The sequence below is a fragment of the Cherax quadricarinatus genome, chromosome 41 (genome assembly GCF_038502225.1).
Source record: "Cherax quadricarinatus isolate ZL_2023a chromosome 41, ASM3850222v1, whole genome shotgun sequence".
NCBI lineage: Eukaryota > Metazoa > Arthropoda > Malacostraca > Decapoda > Parastacidae > Cherax > Cherax quadricarinatus.
The window spans coordinates 10,531,233-10,554,183 of NC_091332.1; the positions used below are offsets into that span (position 1 = coordinate 10,531,233).

General features: G+C 41.4%; 1 protein-coding gene across 4 annotated transcripts in view; it reads left to right on the forward strand.

The window, feature by feature from the left end:
- Ube3a (ubiquitin protein ligase E3A) overlaps nucleotides 1–19,696 on the forward strand; it is a 59,209-nt gene extending 39,513 nt beyond the window's left edge. For 3 of the 4 annotated variants that reach the window (XM_053786684.2, XM_053786685.2, XM_053786686.2), the window contains exons 7-10: nucleotides 2,150–2,305; nucleotides 6,152–6,369; nucleotides 8,427–8,560; nucleotides 18,986–19,696. In XM_053786684.2, coding sequence (XP_053642659.1) covers nucleotides 2,150–2,305; nucleotides 6,152–6,369; nucleotides 8,427–8,547 — 495 coding nt within the window. In that variant the 3' untranslated portion in view covers nucleotides 8,548–8,560; nucleotides 18,986–19,696. The remainder of the gene's footprint in view (nucleotides 1–2,149; nucleotides 2,306–6,151; nucleotides 6,370–8,426; nucleotides 8,561–18,985) is intronic. The other variant, XM_070092993.1, reaches the window with a different exon arrangement.
- Nucleotides 19,697–22,951: the final 3,255 nt, after the last annotated feature.

The window sequence follows — 22,951 nt, forward strand, 5'->3', positions numbered from 1 at the left end:
CCATTTATTATTGAAGTAAATGCAATAATATTGAATGACAGGAATCATAAAAAATTATTGCTCTACAGTTAGCTTGTGGAATATTGGAAATATTCCAAATATTTTGGGATTTGTGTGGGAGTAAAGGGCAAGATATTTTGCAGATGTCAAAAACTTATCAACTTTATTTTTTTGTAGAATAACTAAATATAATTACACGATTACCTCCAGTGAGAACATCGCACTAGCATTGTTTTATAAGTACCAAGTTCCAAAAGTACCTTTCGTTGTGCCATTTAGGCCGGGGTTCTTGCCAAATGTCATTATCAGTAAATATTTTTTTTTTTCACTCGTGACTCGGATTTTGGCTCACAACCCAAAGTAAAAAATCAACCAAATGACAGCTCGTAACTCAGAAAACTCATAAGTTGGATATCTCTCCAAGAGAGAACCCGCAGTAATGGATTCAAATTAGACAAGTTTAGATTTAGAAAGTATCTAGGAAAGTATTGGTTTGGAAATAGGGTAGTTGATGAGTGGAACAGTCTGCCTAGTTGGGTTATTGAGGCTAAAACCTTGGGTAGTTTCCAATTTAGGTTGGAGAAATATATGAGTGAGAGGGGTTGGATTTGAGTGGGACTTGCATATGAGTGGATTGAGTTATCAAAGCTTATTTCTTGGGTGGCATTGAAAATTGGGTTGGGCAAATATTTTGTTAGTGGGATGGATTGTAAAGGACCTGCCTAGTATGGGTCAACAGGCCTGCTGCAGTGTTCCTCCTCTCTTATGTTGGGGCACTTGTAAGTCAAGGTACCACTGTATATGCTATATATATAAAGTAGTCTCCCCCAAATTCATGGGGGTTGCTTTCCAAGACCACCCGTGAATTCTGGACGTGGTTAAAAAAAAAATGCCTATAAATGCCTATTTTCATACTTTAAACCCTATAAATGCCCTCAAAACACTTTAATTTAATTTCAAACTCAGCTTCATACATCACCCTTTAAAAAAAAAAATGTAAAGATAAACCTGTATACAGTACTGTACTGCAATGTTTCCTGCAGTGCTAGAATGTAAAATACAGTGGACCCCCGGTTAACGATATTTTTTCACTCCAGAAGTATGTTCAGGTGCCAGTACTGACCGAATTTGTTCCCATAAGAAATATTGTGAAGTAGATTTGTCCATTTCAGACCCCTAAACATACACCTACAAACGCACTTACATAAATACACTTACATAATTGGTCGCATTCGGAGGTAATCGTTATGCGGGGGTCCACTGTACTGATGTTACCCCGATATATACTGTAATTCATGCAAGCCTGTTTTCTTTGGTGTACTGTATAATTCATGCAACCCTATTTTCTTTGGTATACATTTGGTAAAAAATTTATTCAGTATTATATTTTATATGGAAATTTTGCTGAATTTACGTTAATATTTATGTTATGAAATTATTAAATTATATTTTTGTTAATATTTAGCGTTAAAACACATAAAAAAAATATATATTGTCACAGAAAAAAAAAAAATTCTGCCAACAATTATTAGTTAGGCTCTAAGGAAAAATCCCTGAATTCAGAACTGCAAATTCGCAGGGGGTCCATTGTATATAGAGAGGATCCTGAGTCGAATTCCTTAACATGTAAATTATTATTATTATTATTATTATTAGTATTATTATTATAATCAAATAGAAGCGCTAAACCTTAACATGTAAAATATGATTAATTTTCATCAAAAGTCAAAGCTGTTTTATTACTTTAAGAGTCTAAATTCTTAGAGCAGCTTTACAATACGTCTGCAAGGAAAGTGTGTTTTAGGCTGTAGTGCCCTTGATTATCTTAACCTTACATTAAGGAATGACCATAAGGGATTTTTCCAGGTGTCAATAAACAGAGGCTTCCAGAGAATATGCCTTGATACTGGTGAAGGGCTTTTGATCAAGGAAATAGAAGTACCTTCCCATTCCTTAGGAGCAAACTTTATTACCTCAATTTTCAAAGCACTGTGTGACTGCTAAGAGTATACAAGTTCCCCTATTCGTGAAGTTTTAATAAAGTGTGTTATTGTGGGCAACCAGATATGCTGTGGTTAGGAGTGAATTAACTAAATATGATCAATATGTCTTCTGTTGAGTTATTCTAATTTCTCTTGATTTTTTTCAGGAATTTGTAGAATTATATGCAGATTTCCTATTAAACAAAATGGTTGAACGACAGTTTCGTGCATTTCGAAGAGGTTTTAACATGGTCACTGATGATTCACCTTTAGCAAATCTCTTTAGGCCTGAAGAACTGGAACTCCTCGTGTGTGGTTCTCAGGTACAGTACTTTAATTTTGTGCTCTGACCTATTACTTATTAATATATCCTCTTCTCTGTTCTCTTAATTAAGCTATTGTAGCCTTTATGCATATTTTAATTTTTTTTAGTTAGAAGTTATGAATTTAGGCAGAGTATTTAGATAAAAGGGGTGTTAGCATGGAATTGGAGTTGTGTAAAGATAGGAATTGATGCTTTTGAGTTTAGCTGTATAGTAATGTTTCAATACTCTTGTTAATTACTGTCACTATAGATAGCTAGCAGAAATCTTTAATCATAAGACTGATTTCTCACTTAGTTATTTCATGCATTGTTTTACAAATACGTAAGCATGTTTAGCCAGTCACAATCTGTGTATTTGCACGTTTTAAAGTTTGTCATTATGTATAACACACAAGTTTGTTTGTACCACATGTATGTGAGTGTTGATAATTTGTTGTTCATAATTGCTCCCAGAGTATAATTTTTATTTATTATTATTTTTTATTATCACACTGGCCGATTCCCACCAAGGCAGGGTGGCCCGAAAAAGAAAAACTTTCACCATCATTCACTCCATCACTGTCTTGCCAGAAGGGTGCTTTACACTACAGTTTTTAAACTGCAACATTAACACCCCTCCTTCAGAGTGCAGGCACTGTACTTCCCATCTCCAGGACTCAAGTCCGGCCTGCCGGTTTCCCTGAATCCCTTCATAAATGTTACTTTGCTCACACTCCAACAGCACGTCAAGTATTAAAAACCATTTGTCTCCATTCACTCCTATCAAACACGCTCACGCATGCCTGCTGGAAGTCCAAGCCCCTCGCACACAAAACCTCCTTTACCCCCTCCCTCCAACCCTTCCTAGGCCGACCCCTACCCCGCCTTCCTTCCACTACAGACTGATACACTCTTGAAGTTATTCTGTTTCGCTCCATTCTCTCTACATGTCCGAACCACCTCAACAACCCTTCCTCAGCCCTCTGGACAACAGTTTTGGTAATCCCGCACCTCCTCCTAACTTCCAAACTACGAATTCTCTGCATTATATTCACACCACACATTGCCCTCAGACATGACATCTCCACTGCCTCCAGCCTTCTCCTCGCTGCAACATTCATCACCCATGCTTCACACCCATATAAGAGCGTTGGTAAAACTATACTCTCATACATTCCCCTCTTTGCCTCCAAGGACAAAGTTCTTTGTCTCCACAGACTCCTAAGTGCACCACTCACTCGTTTCCCCCTCATCAATTCTGTGATTCACCTCATCTTTCATAGACCCATCCGCTGACACGTCCACTCGCAAATATCTGAATACATTCACCTCCTCCATACTCTCTCCCTCCAATCTGATATTCAATCTTTCATCACCTAATCTTTTTGTTATCCTCATAACCTTACTCTTTCCTGTATTCACCTTTAATTTTCTTTTTTTGCACACCCTACCAAATTCATCCACCAATCTCTGCAACTTCTCTTCAGAATCTCCCAAGAGCACAGTGTCATCAGCAAAGAGCAGCTGTGACAACTCCCACTTTGTGTGTGATTCTTTATCTTTTAACTCCACGCCTCTTGCCAAGACCCTCGCATTTACTTCTCTTACAACCCCATCTATAAATATATTAAACAGCCACGGTGACATCACACATCCTTGTCTAAGGCCTACATTTACTGGGAAATAATTTCCCTCTTTCCTACATACTCTAACTTGAGCCTCACTATCCTCGTAAAAACTCTTCACTGCTTTCAGTAACCTACCTCCTACACCATACACTTGCAACATCTGCCACATTGCCCCCCTATCCACCCTGTCATACGCCTTTTCCAAATCCATAAATGCCACAAAGACCTCTTTAGCCTTATCTAAATACTGTTCACTTATATGTTTCACTGTAAACACCTGGTCCACACACCCCCTACCTTTCCTAAAGCCTCCTTGTTCATCTGCTATCCTATTCTCCGTCTTACTCTTAATTCTTTCAATAATAACTCTACCATACACTTTACCAGGTATACTCAGCAGACTTATCCCCCTATAATTTTTGCACTCTCTTTTATCCCCTTTGCCTTTATACAAAGGAACTATGCATGCTCTCTGCCAATCCCTAGGTACCTTACCCTCTTCCATACATTTATTAAATAATTGCACCAACCACTCCAAAACTATATCCCCACCTGCTTTTAACATTTCTATCTTTATCCCATCAATCCCAGCTGCCTTATCCCCTTTCATTTTACCTACTGCCTCACGAACTTCCCCCACACTCACAACTGGCTCTTCCTCACTCCTACAAGATGTTATTCCTCCTTGTCCTATACACGAAATCACAGCTTCCCTATCTTCATCAACATTTAACAATTCCTCAAAATATTCCCTCCATCTTCCCAATACCTCTAACTCTCCATTTAATAACTCTCCTCTCCTATTTTTAACTGACAAATCCATTTGTTCTCTAGGCTTTCTTAACTTGTTAATCTCACTCCAAAACTTTTTCTTATTTTCAACAAAATTTGCTGATAACATCTCACCCACTCTCTCATTTGGTCTCTTTTTACATTGCTTCACCACTCTCTTAACCTCTCTCTTTTTCTCCATATACTCTTCCCTCCTTGCATCACTTCTACTTTGTAAAAACTTCTCATATGCTAACTTTTTCTCCCTTACTACTCTCTTTACATCATCATTCCACCAATCGCTCCTCTTCCCTCCCGCACCCACTTTCCTGTAACCACAAACTTCTGCTGAACACTCTAACACTACATTTTTAAACCTACCCCATACCTCTTCGACCCCATTGCCTATGCTCTCAGTAGCCCATCTATCCTCCAATAGCTGTTTATATCTTACCCTAACTGCCTCCTGTTTTAGTTTATAAACCTTCACCTCTCTCTTCCCTGATGCTTCTATTCTCCTTGTATCCCATCTACCTTTTACTCTCAGTGTAGCTACAACTAAAAAGTGATCTGATATATCTGTGGCCCCTCTATAAACATGTACATCCTGAAGTCTACTCAACAGTCTTTTATCTACCAATACATAATCCAACAAACTACTGTCATTTTGCCCTACATCATATCTTGTATACTTATTTATCCTCTTTTTCTTAAAATATGTATTACCTGTAACTAAACCCCTTTCTATACAAAGTTCAATCAAAGGGCTCCCATTATCATTTACACCTGGCACCCCAAACTTACCTACCACACCCTCTCTAAAAGTTTCTCCTACTTTAGCGTTCAGGTCCCCTACCACAATTACTTTCTCACTTGGTTCAAAGGCTCCTATACATTCACTTAACATCTCCCAAAGTCTCTCTCTCTCCTCTGCATTCCTCTCTTCTCCAGGTGCATACACGCTTATTATGACCCACTTCTCGCATCCAACCTTTACTTTAATCCACATAATTCTTGAATTTACACATTAATATTCTCTTTTCTCCTTCCATAACTGATCATTTAACATTACTGCTACCCCTTCCTTTGCTCTAACTCTCACAGATATGTAAAATTGATTTAGATACTACTGTGGATGTTTTGCTAGTGGGAGTACTACTTGTCTACTACAGTCCGAGTATGGAAGTGGTTTGTAAAAAATGCCAGTGTCACTAGATAGTTTTACTACTTTTTCTCAAAATACTTTTTTATCAGTTCAGGGTACTTTTCACCTCTGGTTTAAATTGTTTTGTTTTGTAGTTTTGACCCGCAAGTGATTGTGTATGGTTGAACATAGCTGTTTACTGTCAGAAGTGCAGAATGACTATACAAATTCCTTACCACCCCATCAAAGTGGGAAAACAGGATGATGTTGAAGATTCATCCTCATATACTGTATGCTTAAAACAAAATATTTGCTCTTTCAGCATTATGATTTCTTGGAATTAATGAAGTCTGCTGAGTACGATGGGGGCTACACTAGCGAAACAGCAATTGTACAAGCATTCTGGGAGCTTGTACATGATATGAGTACTGAAGACAAGAAACGTTTACTTCAGTTCACCACAGGATCAGCAAGAGTCCCTGTAGGTGGTCTGGCAAGACTCAAACTGATAATAGCAAGACATGGCCCAGACTGTGACAGGTAAGGGTAACTATATATCTTTATCATTCCTTTATATGTATGAATACTTTCTGATGGTAGTGCTGCCCATGAGAAAGAAAAGAAATGGAATGTGTGGGATAATCTGGCCTCCAGCCAAGGTACAAGGGTAGAAGAACAGCCAAAACTGGTCACAGGTATGTTACTGGAAAATCCAATGTATTTTTTTTAATCACACTGGCTATCTTCCACTGAGGTAAGGTGACCCAGAAAGGAAGAAACACTCACTGTCATTCACTTGTGCCAAATGCATCATGTCATGGCTCATATGACCCTCTGACATGCAACCCCCCCTTCCTTCTTTCAGAGTGCAGGCACCATACTTCTCTCCTCCAGTAGGACTCTAGTCCGATAAACCAGTTTCCCTGAATCTTTTCATAATGTTACTTTGCTCACACTCCAGCAGCATGTCAGATCATGAAAACCTCTTGCCTCCTCTCTCCTATCAAATGTGCTCATATAAACCTGTTGGATGTCCTGGCCCCTATTACGTACTTAAAATCTCCCTTACCCCCTGCCTCCAACCTTTTCTGGAATGATCCTTCCTGGTCATCCAATTTAATTTTATAGATAGATTAATTCATTATCTCCATGGGGGAGGTGGAACAGAATTCTTCCTCTGTAAGCCATGCATGTCGTAAGAGGCAACTAAAATGCCGGAAGCAATGGCTAGTAACCCCTTCTGTATATATTACTAAATTTAAAAGAAGAAACTTTCATTATTCCTTTTGGGTCACCCTGCCTTTGTGGAATATGGCCGATTTGTTGAAAGAATTAAATTAATTCATTATTTAAATCCAATATGTTGAATGGTTGAGTTATGAAGGTGTATTACAGAAATTATATCTGTCTCTCATACACATACAGATATGGAATATCAGAGCAAAAAAGAATATTAGGAGCACAAATAATGGTCATGACCAGATACTGTACTCCTAAGTTGAAGTTTCAAATTTTTCCTGGTCATGCTGTTTATCTGTGGGTTCATGTATATTGGTTTTTCCAGTCATACCTTTCAAGGGGGAATGACTTGATGCTAGTGAAAGGCTCTTGATATAAAGAATTGGAGCTACCCTTCCCTTCTATGGATCAAACCTAATTGAGTGCAATTTCTGAGGTGCTGTATGACCCGTTCATGTTCAGTGCTGAATATGACAATTCTTATTTTAAAGATTTAAATTTGCTTAAAACCTTTTGTGATGTAGCTGTTACTTCCAGTTCATTTGGGAATAAAATTAATGTAATGGAGGAAGGGTAGGGGTTGTCCCAGGAAGGGTTGGAAGGAGGTATTCAGTGGAAGGGGCTTCAGCATCCAGCAGGCATGTATGAGCATGTTAAAGTGAGCTGAGATAAGTTGGTTTTTAGTATTTGATGAGCTGTTGGAGTATGAGCAAGGTGACCTTTATTAAAAAAAAATTCAGGGAAAACTGGTTAGATGGCCGAGAGTCCTGGAGGTGGTAAGTACAGTGCATACACTCTTAAGAAAGGGTGGAGGATGTTGCAGTTTAGGGGGTTATTTGAAATGTGATGTCTGTGTTATTGAATAAATGATGGTGAGTGTTTCCTTTTTGGGGGGAAGGGGGGGTTTACCCTACCTTGGGAAATAGTTTGATAAAAAAAATTAAAGGAATTAAAAGTTATCTGGAAAGTTTAAAGATCTGAATGTTATTTGGAAAGTTCTAAGATCTAAATATTGCTAGGGAACTTTCATGATCTGAATGCTATCTGATAGTGATAATGGTGAATTTATATACATTTATTATTTTTAAGCTATTGAAGTATAAGAGATGTGCATTTATGGAACTTTTAATAATATTGTGCAGAATTATGATAGTAACTGGATTAATATTAGCTCTTTCCCATTATAATAATTATAATGGAGTAATAATGCTTTGAAATGAACTAATTGAATATATTACAGGAAAAAATATATTGGCTATTTTATTGGTTATTTTTAAGTGTTTCAGTGACACAACCTTGAGAAATAGATTAATAGACGAGTATAAGAGTACTGATTATTCTTCATTGCCTCCAAACAGGTTACCAACTGCACACACATGCTTTAATGTCCTCCTCCTGCCAGAGTATTCTAGTAAGGAGAAGCTGAAGGACCGTCTCTATAAAGCTATTAAATACTCACAAGGCTTTGGGATGCTCTGAAGACCTGAAAATGGTAAGCTATTTGCAAGCACAATTCTAAATAAAAGAAAATTTTGAATTTCAAGGCATCTTTATACAGCTTGCTTAGAATCAAATACTTTCAAGGGGTGCCTTGATGCTAGTGAAAATTATTATTACTATTATAATCAAAAAGAAGCGCTAAGCCACAAGGGCTATACAGCGCTGCAGGGTAGGGAAGGAAGCGAGGGTATTGGGCGGTAGAAGGGGGGAGGGATGATCAGTAGGTTACAGAAAACAGCGGGGCAGGGGATAGTGCGGGGGTAGAGGGCAGCAAGAGATTGAGGTAGAAAGGGCTGAAGGTATCAGAGTTTGTGAAGTAAGTCAGTTGTTGTCAAAAATTCAATGAGAGAGTCCGGATGAAAGGTGGGTCCATCAGCGAGAAGGGAAGGTAAAGAGAGAGCAGCGGAGTGAAGACGACATTGGAGGTATATTCTGCGTGCTCGCTGATAAAGTGGGTAGTCTAATAGAATGTGGCTAACCGATAATGGAACCTGACAATTCTCACAGAGAGGAGCAGGGCGCCTCTCCATGAGATATCCATGAGTAAGACGAGTATGGCCAATGCGAAGACGGGAGAGAGTAGTCTCCCAACCTCGACACTGGTGACAAGAAGACGGCCAGTAACCTATACTCGGTTTAATAGATTGAAGTTTGTTACCGAGCAGAGTAGACCAACGTTGTTGCCAACGGGTGTGAAGGTGGGTAGCTATTGCAGCAAAATAGTCCGTAAATGGAACACCTCTATATGAAACTGGTAGGTCATGTACTGCTGACCGCGCAACAGTATCTGCCTGTTCATTGCCCTGTATGTCAACATGACCAGGGACCCAACAAAAAACAATATCTTTATGCTTTGAAGAGATGCGGCGTAGCCAAAGTTGGATCCGTGTCATCCGTGAAGCTAAACGCACTTGTTGGTGAGACTATGTTTCCACCATCACCTCTGCTTCTTCTATGAGTGCAGTCTGGAAAAAAGTGAGGAAATTGAGTGGTAAATACTCTCCTGACCCGGCTCCTGTTCTATGGGTCGCTGGTGTTGATGTAGCAAACCCTCTCGACGTTGCCATTGAACTTGGCACTCATCTGGTCCGTATTTCCCGAGGGCTCCATCTATGCCCCTCGTTTCTTTCCTCAAAGTCTGCCAGAGAGTTAGTACTCTTGGACTTTTCTTCTCTCAGAGAAGAACAGTATAATGTGCCTTTTACACTTCAAGAACTGGAGGCAACACTCTCAGCTTGCCGATCATCGGCAGCTGGGCCTGACGACATTCATATTCATATGTTACAACATTTACATCGGTCAGCCCTTGTAGTCCTCTTACACCTCTTCAATCTTATTTGGGCACAAGGAGTTCTTCCCCAGCTGTGGAAATCTGCCATTGTTCTCCCTTTCCGCAAACCGGGTACTACAGGACATGATGCCTCCCACTATCGCCCCATCGCTCTTACTAGTGCAGTTTACAAAGTGATGGAACGTCTCGTAAATCGACGTTTAATGTGGTATTTAGAGACACACAACAGTCTCTCCGCTAGTCAATATGGCTTTCGTAAGGGTCGTTCTACCATAGACCCCTTACTACGCTTGGATACGTATGTTCGTAATGCCTTTGCAAATAACCACTCAGTTATTGCCATATTTTTTGACCTTGAGAAGGCATATGACACAACTTGGAGGTATAATATTTTAGCCCAGGCCCATTCCTTAGGCCTCCGAGGCAATCTACCATCCTTCCTTAAGAACTTTTTAACTGACAGACATTTCCGTGTTTGAGTCAATAATGTTCTTTCCCCGGACTTCGTCCAAGCTGAAGGTGTCCCTCAGGGATGTGTTCTAAGCACAACACTTTTTCTCCTTGCTATAAATGATTTGGCCTCTGTTCTTCCACCCAATATTTGGTCATCACTCTATGTTGATGACTTCGCTATTGCTTGTGCAGGCGCTGACTGTCATCTTATTGCAGTTTCTCTCCAGCATGCGGTCGACCGTGTTTCCACTTGGGCCACCACACATGGGTTTAAATTTTCAAGTACCAAAACTCACCAAATTACTTTCACTAGACGCTCTGTTATCCCCGATCATCCTTTGTATCTCTATGGCTCCCGTATCCCCGAACGTGATAGTCAGGTTTCTAGGCCTTCTCTTTGACCGTCGGTTATCCTGGAAACCTCACATTACCTCTCTGAAGGCAACTTGTCACAGCCGGCTAAACCTTCTTAAAACCTTTGCTCATCTTTCCTGGGGAGCTGATCGTCGAACTCTGCTTTGCCTACATTCAGCCCTCGTTTTATCGAAACTCGATTATGGTGACCAGATTTATTCCGCGGCCTCTCCTGCTACTCTCTCTAGCCTTAACTCTATCCATCACCAAGGATTACGTTTGTGCCTTGGTGCTTTTCGCTCTTCCCCTGTTGAGAGCCTCTATACAGAAGCGAATGTTCCATCCTTGTCTGATCGCCGTGATGCCCATTGCCTTCGCTACTATGTACGCTCTCACGATCTACACAATCCTTCCATTTATAGAATGGTCACCGATATTAGTAGACATTCTTTATTCGTTCGCCACCCCTGTTTGCACCGTCCCTTTTCTCTTCGCCTACATTCACTCTTGTCTTCCCTTCACTTACCACCTTTATATGTTCATGTAGCATCTCACTTTTCCCTACCCCCCTGGGAAGTTCCAGCTGTTCGGGTCTGTTCTTTCTCACTCCCTTGCTCGAAAGCTCAACTGCCTACGGTGGCTTCCCGCTCTCTTTTTCTTGATCACTTCCACTCCCATTCTCATGCCACCGCTGTGTACACAGATGGCTCTAAGTCTTCAGACGGCGTCGGATTCGCAGCAGTGTTTCCGGACAGCGTCGTGCGGGGGCATTTACTATCTTCAGCTAGCATTTTTACTGCTGAACTGTATGCCATTCTTGCAGCACTTATTTGTATCGCATCTGTGCCTGTGTCATCATTTGTAGTAGTCTCAGACTCCCTTAGTGCTCTACAGGCTATACGAAAATTTGATACATCTCATCCCCTAGTTCTCTGTATCCAACTTTGGCTACGCCGTATCTCTACCAAACATAAAGATATTGTTTTTTGTTGGGTCCCTGGTCATGTCGACGTACAGGGCAATGAACAGGCAGACACTGCTGCGCGGTCAGCAGTACATGACCTACCGATTTCCTATCGAGGTGTTCCATTTCTGGACTATTTTGCTGCAATAGCTACCCACCTTCGCACCCGTTGGCAACAACGTTGGTCAACTCTGCTCGGTAACAAACTTCATTCTATTAAACCGAGCATAGGTTACTGGCCGTCTTCTTGTCATCAGTGCCGAGGTTGGGAGACCACTCTCTCCCGCCTTCGCATTGGCCACACTCGTCTTACTCATGGGTATCTCATGGAGAGGCACCCTGTTTCTCTCTGTGAGCAGTGTCAAGTTCCAGTATCGATTAGCCACATTCTGTTAAACTGCCCTCTCTATCAACGAGCACGCAGAATTTACCTCCAACGTCGTCTTCGTTCTACTACTCTCTCTTTACCTTCCCTTCTTGCTGATGGACCCTCCTTTAATCCTGACTCTCTCATTGACTTCTTGACAACGACTGATTTACTCCACAAACTCTGATGATGATACCTTTCGCACTCCCCTCAGCCCTTTCTAGCTCAGTCTCTTGCTGCCCTTTACCCTTTCACCATCCACTACCCCGCTGTTATCCGTAACCTATTACTCATCCATCTCCCTTTTGCCACCTGATACCCTCGCTTCCTTCCTGCCCTGCAGCGCTGTATAGTCCTTGTGGCTTAGCGCTTCTTTTTGATTATAATAATAATAATGCACATGCAATAGCGAAGTCATCAACATAGAGTGATGACCAAATATTGGATGGAAGACTAGAGGCCAAATCATTTATAGCAAGGAGAGAAAGTGTTGTGCTCATAACACATCCCTGGGGGACACCTTCAGCTTGGATAAAGTCCGGGGAGAGCACATTATTAACCCAAACACGGAAATGTCTGTCAGTTAAAAAGTTCTTAAGGAAGGATGGTAGATTGCCTCAAAGGCCTAAGGAGTGGGCTTGGGCCAAAATATTATACCTCCAAGTTGTGTCATATGCCTTCTCAAGGTCAAAAAATATGGCAATAACTGAGTGGTTATTTGCAAAGGCATTACGAACATACGTATCCAAGCGTAGTAAGGGGTCTATGGTAGAACGGCCCTTACGAAAGCCATATTGACGAGTGGAGAGACTGTTGTGAGTCTCTAAATACCACACTAAACATCTATTTACCAGGCGTTCCATCCCTTTGCAAACTGCACTGGTAAGAGCAATGGGACGATAGTGGGAGGCTTCATGTCCCGTAGTACCCGGTTTGCAGAAAGTGAGAACAATGGCAGATTTCCACAGCTGTGGAAGAACTCCCTTTGACCAAATAAGATTGAAAAGGCGTAATAGGACTGCAAGGGCTGACTGATGTAAATGTTGTAGCGTACGAATATGAATATCGTCGGGCCCAGCTGCCGATGATCGGCAAGCTGAGAGTGTTGCCTCCAGTTCCTGAAGTGTAAAAGGCACATTATACTGTTCTTCTCTGAGAGAAGAAAAGTCCAAGAGTGCTAACTCTCTGCCAGACTTTGAGGAAAGAAACGAGGGGCATAGATGGAGCCCCTGAGAAATACGGACCAGATGATTGCCAATTTCATTGGCAACATCTAGTGGGTTTGCTATATCAACACCGGCAACCCGCAGAACAGGAGCCGGGTCAGGAGAATATTTACCACTCAGTTTTCGTACTTTTTTCCAGACTGCACTCATAGAGGAAGCAAAGGTGATGGTGGAGACATAATCTCGCCGGCAAGTGCGTTTAGCGTCACGGATGACACGTCGAGCGATCGCACGCTTCTGCTTAAATTCAAGAAGTCTCCGTGGTTCTTTTGCACCGGTACCTGCCCCACGCAGCGCGTTTCAAACGTACTGCATGAGCACAAGCAGGAGACCAAAGCACGCATTTCTGAGAATGCCTGCCCGAAGTTTGGAGTATAGAATGAGAAGCTGCGGTTAAAACGGAGGACAAGAGGTGTAAAAGCTCATCAATGGAGGACGAAGAAGGAACCTCGCTAAAAACAGTTAGTTGTGAGTAAAGGTTCCAATTTGCCTGATCAAATTGCCAGCGTGGATTACGAAGAGGTGGTGAATATGAAGGAGAAGTAAGAATGATTGGGAAATGATCGCTGTCATGTAAATCCAGGAGAACAGACCAGGTGAAGTCTATTGTGGCAGAGGAAGAGCAGACTGAGAGATCGATGCAAGAGAGAGCATGAGTCTGAAGATCAAAATGGGTGTGAGTACCTGTATTTAAAACATGGAGGGGGTGGGTAGCAAGAAAAGCCTCTAACTGAATGCCACGGGAATCACAGTGAGACCCCCCCCCCAAGAGGAAATGGTGGGCATTAAAATCGCCATGTAACAAAAGTGGTGGCGGTAATGAAGAAACAAGAAAGGCAATATCTGGGATAGACAATGCCCGAGAAGGAGAGAGATACAAAGAACAGAGTGTATACCACCTATGCAGGTGGATACGGGCTGCTGTGTAATGCAGCGAAGTACGAACAAATAGCTGATGGTACGGAATATCAGTGCGTAGAAGAAGGGCACTTTCATTAAAGGTCCCATCGGGAAAAGGATCTGAAGAATACAATAAATTATAGCCTGAGATAGGATAGATAACAGCAGTGTAATTTTGGTTCCTGTAAGCAAACACCAACAGGGGAAAACTGGGAGAGCAACATCTGAAGCTCACCCTGATTACCCCTGAGGCCACGAATATTCCACTGTAAATAGGCCATGATTGGCAACGATAAAGATACCTGAAATCTGCAGGTAAGGGTACCTACGGACTAGAGGGGTTAGAAAAGTCCACATGCAGTGGCAAAGGAAAACATTCAAGTAGCGAAGGAACGGTGCTTTGTGAAGAAAGGGGTTGCGCAGATGGAGAAGAGGAAAGAGAAGGAACAGAGGGTGGATCATTGTCCATTGATGGTTTGGTCTCTGCAATATATTCAGAGATTGCTTCAAGTGTTTCAGAATTCAGAGATGTCGTATGGGAGACAATATTGGAGATGGAAAGAAGAGGAGTTTGAGTAAAGATCGGAGCTGTAATGGACTGTACCAAGGTAGGGGGGGCAAAAGGGTGGAGGGAACTGGAGAAGTGTGGGAGGGGACAGAAGAGGCAGAAACCTGGGAGGTGGCAGAAGAGGAAGAAACTTGGGAGGGGACAGGGGAGGAAGGCACAGGAGGACGACGAGGATGAACCTCCACACTTGTAACAGAGCCAGTGAAAGGGGAAGACCCAGGTACAGAGACAGGGAAGGTAAAATGTGAGAGGTGGATGAAGGGAAGGAGGGGTTAAAGAAGATTTTTTAGACTTCTGAGAAGTAGAGGGACAATTGGGAGAAGGTGTCATACGAGGTCTTGTTGATACCGGGGTTTGTGAGGGAGGACACGAAGAAGTGAGGATAGACTGAGGAGTTGAAGTCGGGACGTCTGAGCCCAGGACAGCAAAAGAATTAGATACAGGAGTGACTATGGGACTGGCAACCGCAGAGGAGGCTGCAGAAGATGTGACCCCAGAAGTGGGGGGATGCTTTGAAACACGACAGTAAGAAACATGGGGCAGTCTCCCTTGGAGGCGGAGATGAGAAACCGCCATAGCATAAGGGAGACCTTCTGCCTCTTTGAGGCAACGAATTTCCCACTCATTTAAGTAGACTTGGCAATGGCGAGAGTATGAAGGGTGAGCCTCATGACAATTAAGGCAAGAGGGAGTTCGACTGCAAGACGTATTAGAATGGTCATCGGCACCACAGACTGGGCATTCGGCTATAGATCTGCAATATTTTGCTGGGTGGCCAAATCGCCAGCAATTCCTACACTGTTGCGGTGTAGGGATCACCTTCTGAACTTGTAACCGATGTCCTGCTACATAAACAGAGGATGGGAGTTCATGGCTGTCAAGAGTTAAACGAGCCACATTGCAAGGGTATCGTCTTCGCCCGCGGGCAGGAAGAACATAAGTATCTACCTTGAGAATTGGGAGATCTTGGAGTTCCAGCTGTTCGAGAATGTCAGTGCCACATGTCTTGAAATTCTGTTTGACTATGATATGGGGCAGAATAACAGTGCCACTACAAGAATTGAGGGAATGATGTTTTTCGATAGTATTGATATGTGAAAGAAGAGAAAGATCATGAGCTTGGGTAGAATTCTGGACTGTGATGATGCGCATACCACTCTTAAAAGCATAAAAGGAAATATCTCTACCAACGTGGTGTAGGAGCGCTTTGCCAATACTATGGTCGGAAAGATAGGCAGTAGAAGAAGTCGGTCTTAATGTAAAGAATTTAGTCCATTGTGTGGTCTGAAACTGAGTGTGGAGAGGGAGTGCATGACGTGTCAGTCTTTTCCGAGTAGAATGGGAAGGTAACGAAGTAACATCGTCAGGAGATTGTCGTTGACGTTTAGAAGTGGGACCAGAGTCGGTCCAACGTGGGACGGGCTGGCGATTCGAAAATTGCCGCACCGTAGAGGGAGAAGCTGGAAGCATAGTCAAAGGAGAGTGGAGGTCAGACAAATCGAAGGAGTCAGTGGAAGCCCCGGTACCTGAAGCGGGTGAGGACACAGCACCAGCAAGAGGTACAGGGGCCTTAGGAATGTCCAAAAGACGAGGCGAGGTCAGAACGGGGTGCGGTAACAATAAGGGGCCCGGGGGTAGCGGGGTCATGGATCGGGTACTCCATGGTTAGGTTACTTCTTTCTTTTTGTTTTTAAGAAAAAAAAAGAAAGAAGAAAATAAAATAAAAAAAAGAATAAAAAAGGGGGGGACCAGAGAGGGATAGCTCCTAGGAGGAATGAAAGGGCCAGAAATCTCCCTCCGCGCCCAAGAGAACCTCAGCACTGCAAGTAGCGCAGATGCAGCATGGAACCCGTGCCATACCCTACCCATCATGCCAGTAAACCAGCAATCCGGGATAGCAGCCTCACATCTGCCGAGCTACCTCGGTGGACAAAAGAGAGGGTGGCCAGATATCCGCCACAAAGCATACCTCCTTCGGCCACCACCCCCGGAATCCGAAAGGTGGCTTCCAGAGATACACTCGTCGCCCGAAAGACACCCAAAGCCACCCTCCGGGATACCGGAGAGGGATCGGGACATCCCCAGGCAATCCAGATTCCACGGCAAACTACACCACTGCCAAGAACCTCAACGGAATGGGATGGACCCCGGTACCCTTTCCCCTACCTAGGAACTAGCGCGCCTGTGGGAAAAAATCCCAAAGGCCAAAAAGGAAGGGCAAAAGGGAGGGGTGGGGAGGAGGAGGAGGAAAGGAAAAAGGGAAGGATGGGATAGGGAAGGGGGGATTGGGGGGTAATTAGGTTCGGTCTGAGGAAGGAGACCGACAGGTCTAATCCCTCAGACCAAGAGCCTCTTCACCACGCCAAGGAGCCCCCCTTTAAGAGGATGCTAGTGAAAAGCTCTGAGTTCAAGCAACTATAAGTACTTTCAGACCTGATCACCACTCATTCTCCAGGTGATCTATGGCCCCTACAGGCTTAGCACTTCCCCATTAATGTAATAATCAGATCACAATGAGGGCATATAACATTCCCAGCACCAGCAGTGATTGTTCTCTAGTAAAGAATTCCTAGCAGGCAGTACTTATATTTACTGTAAGGGTGCTTTGTGTGTGTCTGATGATTACTTTAGCATTATAAATAATGGAAGAAAAGGAAAGTAAAAATGTCAAACTATTTTGACATTCCTGTGTGGAGGTAGTGTGATGAAGACCAGGACGAGCCTTGTTTATCTTGAAATATTTATGCACCTTGGTAATTGACCTAGGAACATATCTCATATCTGCACATAGTGAAAATATTCTGTAAAGTTGTATTCACACTTAGCTTTTGGAAGTATAATTTTATATAAAAAAAAAAGTTAAAAAATGTCATAAAAGCAATAGACTAAAACCAAGGAGAAGGCATCTGAGGTGTCAGGTAGGAGGTAGAGGTATGATGAGGTTCAAAGAGCACTTTAACCAGGTAGATCATTCAGTGTTCTTGGCAGTACATATCAAGGAAATGCATCACTCACACACACGCATAAAAGTTAAAATTAACACTAAAAACTACAAGCATGAATAAAACAATAGAAATACTGTCATTGTCAATTTGAAGGGAGAAATATATCTGGTGTGAAGGAAGCAGTACAGCCTCTCCTCACTTAGCGAGATACTCATTTACCGACGACTTGGACTTACGACGGGCTCTCTTGACCAGTATGCATGACTAAATAATGTATGTTAGAACTGATTTCCTCTATTCTGGTTACTACAATATACAGTACATTACTGTATACACATTTAAAAAATCCTAAAAATGTTATAAATGGTGCAAAGGTGACATTAAAATAATATCAAAGAGAGTCGATACAAACCCACTATTATAGTATACTCCTCACTTAGTGATGAGTTCATTTATCGACGTGGTCTTAGGAACTGAACTTCATTGTTAAGTGAGGAGAGGCAGTAATTACATTAGCAGGTGAATGAAATGGCTTGTTGCTCTGTGTAAAACTTTATGAAGTCATGATCTGATGAAGCTCTGCACAGAGCAACTTTAGCCCAGTAAAACATTCTGTAACTTGTCTTTGTCTTCACACTAGCCTGTATTTCACCTGCAGATGTTGGTTAGTATAGTGTTGAGAAATCAAAGAAAGGGAAAGTTCTGGGGTAATTATTGAGATCTGGTTCTTGTGTGAATTGATCAGTTATTTCTGAAATTGTCTAATAATAGATGAGTTTTTATCATATACAAAGTTTTTTGTGCAAATAGTAAAAAATGTAACTGAACATAATGAAACCCATCCTTTAATAATGTAACCTTACTCCTCCAGCAGTAGAAATGGAAATAGCATCTTTGTTTACCTTCACTCTGATTGGCTGTGTGCGCGTTAAACTATTCGGTGCTAACTACATTGGCTCTGACATGCTGCTTGTTCCAAAAACAAATATTTTTGCTAATGTTTCTCACAATACGAATTTGTACAAGAAATAACAATTATTGCCAAGGTATAGTGAGCATGCTTGTATTTAAAAAACTAAAATGCTCAAGTTCACACAAGGACATGATCTCAATATTAGTCATTCCTGGGGCATTGTCACAACTGACACATTCTTTGTTCATAAATGAAGCAGGTGTAAGGAAGAACATTGTAGTTACACATAAGTAGTATTTACCATAGCTCACGTTGTATTGGATTTATCCAACAGTTTTATAAGCTTTAATTTTTTCATTCATACATTTTCTTCTATTTGGTAATTTGCTAATAAAAGCTGCTTAATTTTTAAACATGTATTATTTTTCTTTTACAGAATATGGGACAAGATTTTCAAAATAGAAGAAAAATTTGCAATATTAAGGTCAACATTATTGAAGCTATTAATTCCATTTATACCTAGCAGTGTACAAAATCAAGAATTTGGATCATATTTTAACAAAATTTGCTAGGTAATGTAATAGCTTTTAATTTTTTTTTTTTTTTTTTGAAGTTTAAAATAGATCCAGCTATGCTTGTGGCCTTGAAAAGATGAAATATTGGATGTGACTTGTAAGGTCAGTAATGACTCAGCTATGCTGAGTCAGCATTGTTTCATAGTTTGTTGGTTCCACATTTTGCTACCATTAAATAAAACAAATCTAAATACAGCTAGCTGTAGTGTTACTTTTCGTTCCAGCCAAAATAAATGCTTCTATTTTATTCATATGCTAAAAGTCTCCAGTGGCTTATGTATTGTATTACAAATCCTCTATTGCAGACATGTAGAATTTGTAAGAAAATAACTAATTTTAAACAAATTTATTTATTGAAGCTTCTTTGCAAAGAACTGATAGTGAAAAATGCTCACAACTATTTGGTCTTATTTCATGTTAATAATGTCAGCAAGTGTAATTCTGTGGAACCCTTACATATACAAACAGGGGAGCGAGGTTAAAAATTTTGTTTATGTGCAGATCATGAATTTTGATGGTAACTCGCATTCTTGGCAGAACACTCATTAGCAAAATAAAACGGTACCTTGTAGTTCATTTTATATATATATTTTATTATTCATGCCAGATAAGGGTTGTGTGGGGACTTAAAAAATAAAATGTCCACATCCACTAAATTTTTTTTTTTTTTTTTGTTTTATCATCTAAAACATGATTAACTTGAAAATGCAATACCCTTAAAATTATAATAATTTTAATTCTCAGTTTGCAAATAAATTCTTGAATAGAGTTCAGTCACATGGAAAACAAAACAATGAAATTTTATTACCCTGTTATGCATTCATGTCTCCGTGAGTATATTAAATTACCGTATTATAAAACAGGCTTGATGCAGATTATCAGGGTGTAAGGTGACAAATACCTTGCCTCACCTCTGAGCAAGATATTCGACACCAATTGTATAGATTAATACAACTAAATGGAAAGTTGATGGACAAGAGCCTAAGGCATTCATCAATATGATCCTCCTTGAGAGCTCTTCAATGTCTGCTTTCTTACTATTCTCTCGGTTCTTGTATTAATCTGTCTCTGGTTCAGTTTAGCTGTCTGATGATCAATAATGTTTTTCTGAAAATTGTATGTTATGTCAGAGGTGTAGTCACAGTTTTGTTAACTTTTATTACAGCTAGTCTGTAAATTTACATTATTACAATTATAGGTAAGTGCTAAACCTGTAGGGGTCAAATAGTGCCTATGGAATGACAGGCAATTGGGTTTGAGTTTAAGGAGGAGAGGGTAGTTTGATTATTATTATAATCAAAAAGAAGCGCTAAGCCACAGAGGGTAGTTTGAATTGCCTGCACAAGAGTCCTTCACTGGCATGCATTTTAATTCAGGCTTTAATTTTTGACCACACCCTAGTCCATGTTATTGCTTTTAATGACATCTTTAGGTATCAGTTCTAATTATTTTCAGTATCATCAGTATTCTTCATAGTTACTTTTTGTTACTCTTTCTTTTGTTAATTCCTCCGTAAGCCATGCGTGTTGTAAGAGGCGACTAAAATACCGGGAGCAAGGGGCTAGTAACCCCTTCTCCCGTATAAATTACTAAATTTAAGAGAGAAACTTTCAGTGTGTTGAAAGAAAGATTTCTTTACAAACTGCATGGTAAACATTGTTTGAACAAACCCCAAGATATAGTAACTTTCTTTAAGTACAGTATTCCTCTCTAGGCTAGGCATAGTATTCCTCTCTAGGTTAGGTCTTGCCTAGCTTCATTTTAATGTGCCGTGTGCATCTTTACCTACATTCTCAGTACAGTTTGCTGTATTAGTATCTGAGGACATGTTAGTACTGTATATGTCTGCTTGACTTTTTCAGAGGGAAATAAATTCATTTGTTACATCTAAACAGTCATATCTGAGTGCCTCTGCAAAGTGATGGTAAAAGTATTGAATGCTGTCGACAGTTTTTTCGTTTTCTTTTTGGGTCACCCTGCCTCGGTGGGAAACAGCCGACATGTTAAAAAAAAAAAATCTATTGTGATACAGTCTATCATATCAATACTTGCATTTCTAAAAGGCCTGGAAAAGCTTTGGGTTTTTTTGTTAGGCAAGGAGCATATTATTATTATTATTATAATCAAAAAGAAGCGCTAAGCCACAAGGGCTATACAGCGCTGCAGGGTAGGGAAGGAAGCAAGGGAATTGGATGGCAGAAGGGAGGGGGGATGATCAGCAGGGTACAGAAAACAGCGGGGCAGGGGATAGTACGGGGGTAGAGGGTAGCAAGAGATACAAGTAGAAAGGGCTGAAAGTATCAAAATTTGTGGAGTAAGTCAGTCGTTGTCAAAAAGTCAATGAGAGAGTCCGGATGAAAGGTGGGTCCATCAGCGAGAAGGGAAGGTAAAGAGAGAGCAGCGGGGCGAAGACGACGACAGAGGTAAATTCTGCGTGCTCGTTGATAAAGTGGGCAGTCCAACAGAATGTGGCTGACTGATAATGGAGCTTGGCAATTCTCACAGAGAGGAGCAAGACGCCTCTCCATGAGATATCCATGAGTAAGACGAGTATGGCCAATGCGAAGACGGGAGAGAGTAGTCTCCCAACCTCGACACTGGTGATAAGAAGACGGCCAGTAACCTATACTCGGTTTAATAGACTGAAGTTTGTTGCCGAGCATAGTAGACCAACGTTGTTGCCAACGGGTGTGAAGGTGGGAAGATATTACAGCAAAATAGTCCGTACATGGAATACCTCTATAAGAAACTGGTAGGTCATGTACTGCTGACCGCGCAGCAGTGTCTGCCTGTTCATTGCCCTGTACGTCAACATGACCAGGGACCCAACAAAAAACAATATCTTTATGCTTAGTAAAGATGCGGCGTAGCCAAAGTTGGATACGGAGGACTAAGGGGTGAGGTGTATCAAATTTTTGTATAGCCTGTAAAGCACTAAGGGAGTCTGAGACAACCACAAATGATGACACAGGCATAGATGCAATACGGATAAGTGCTGTAAGGATGGCATATAATTCAGCAGTAAAAATACTAGCTGAAGATAGTAAATGCCCTTGTACGACGCTGTCCGGAAACACTGCTGCGAATCCTACGCCGTCAGAAGACTTAGAGCCATCTGTGTACACAGCAATGGCATGAGAATGAGAGTGAAAGTGGTCAAGAAAAAGAGAGCGGGAAGCGACCGTAGACAGTTGGGCTTTCGAGCAAGGGAGGGAGAAAGAACAGACTCGAACAGCTGGAACTTCCCAGGGGGGTAGGGAAAAGTGTGATGCTACATGTACATAGAAAGGTGGTAGTTGAAGAGAAGACAAGAGCGAATGAAGGCGAAGAGAGAAGGGACGGAGTAAGCAGGGGCGGCGAACAAATAAAGAATGTCTACTAATATCAGTGACCATTCTATAAATGGAAGGATTGCGGAGATCATGAGAGCGTACATAGTAGCGCAGGCAATGGGCATCACGGCGATCGGATAAGGATGGAACGTTCGCTTCTGCATAGAGGCTTTCGACAGGGGAAGAGCGAAAAGCACCAAGGCATAAACGTAATCCTTGGTGATGAATGGGGTTAAGGCTAGAGAGAGTAGCAGGAGATGCCGCTGAATAGATCTGGTCACCATAATCAAGTTTCGATAAAATAAGGGTGGAATGTAGGTGAAGGAGGGTTCGACGATCAGCTCCCCACGAAAGATGAGCAAGGGTTTTAAGAAGGTTCAGCCGGCTGTGACAAGTTGCCTTCAGAGAGGTAATGTGAGGTTTCCAGGATAACCTACGATCAAAGAGGAGGCCCAGAAACTTGACTGTATCACGTTCAGGGATACGTGAGCCATA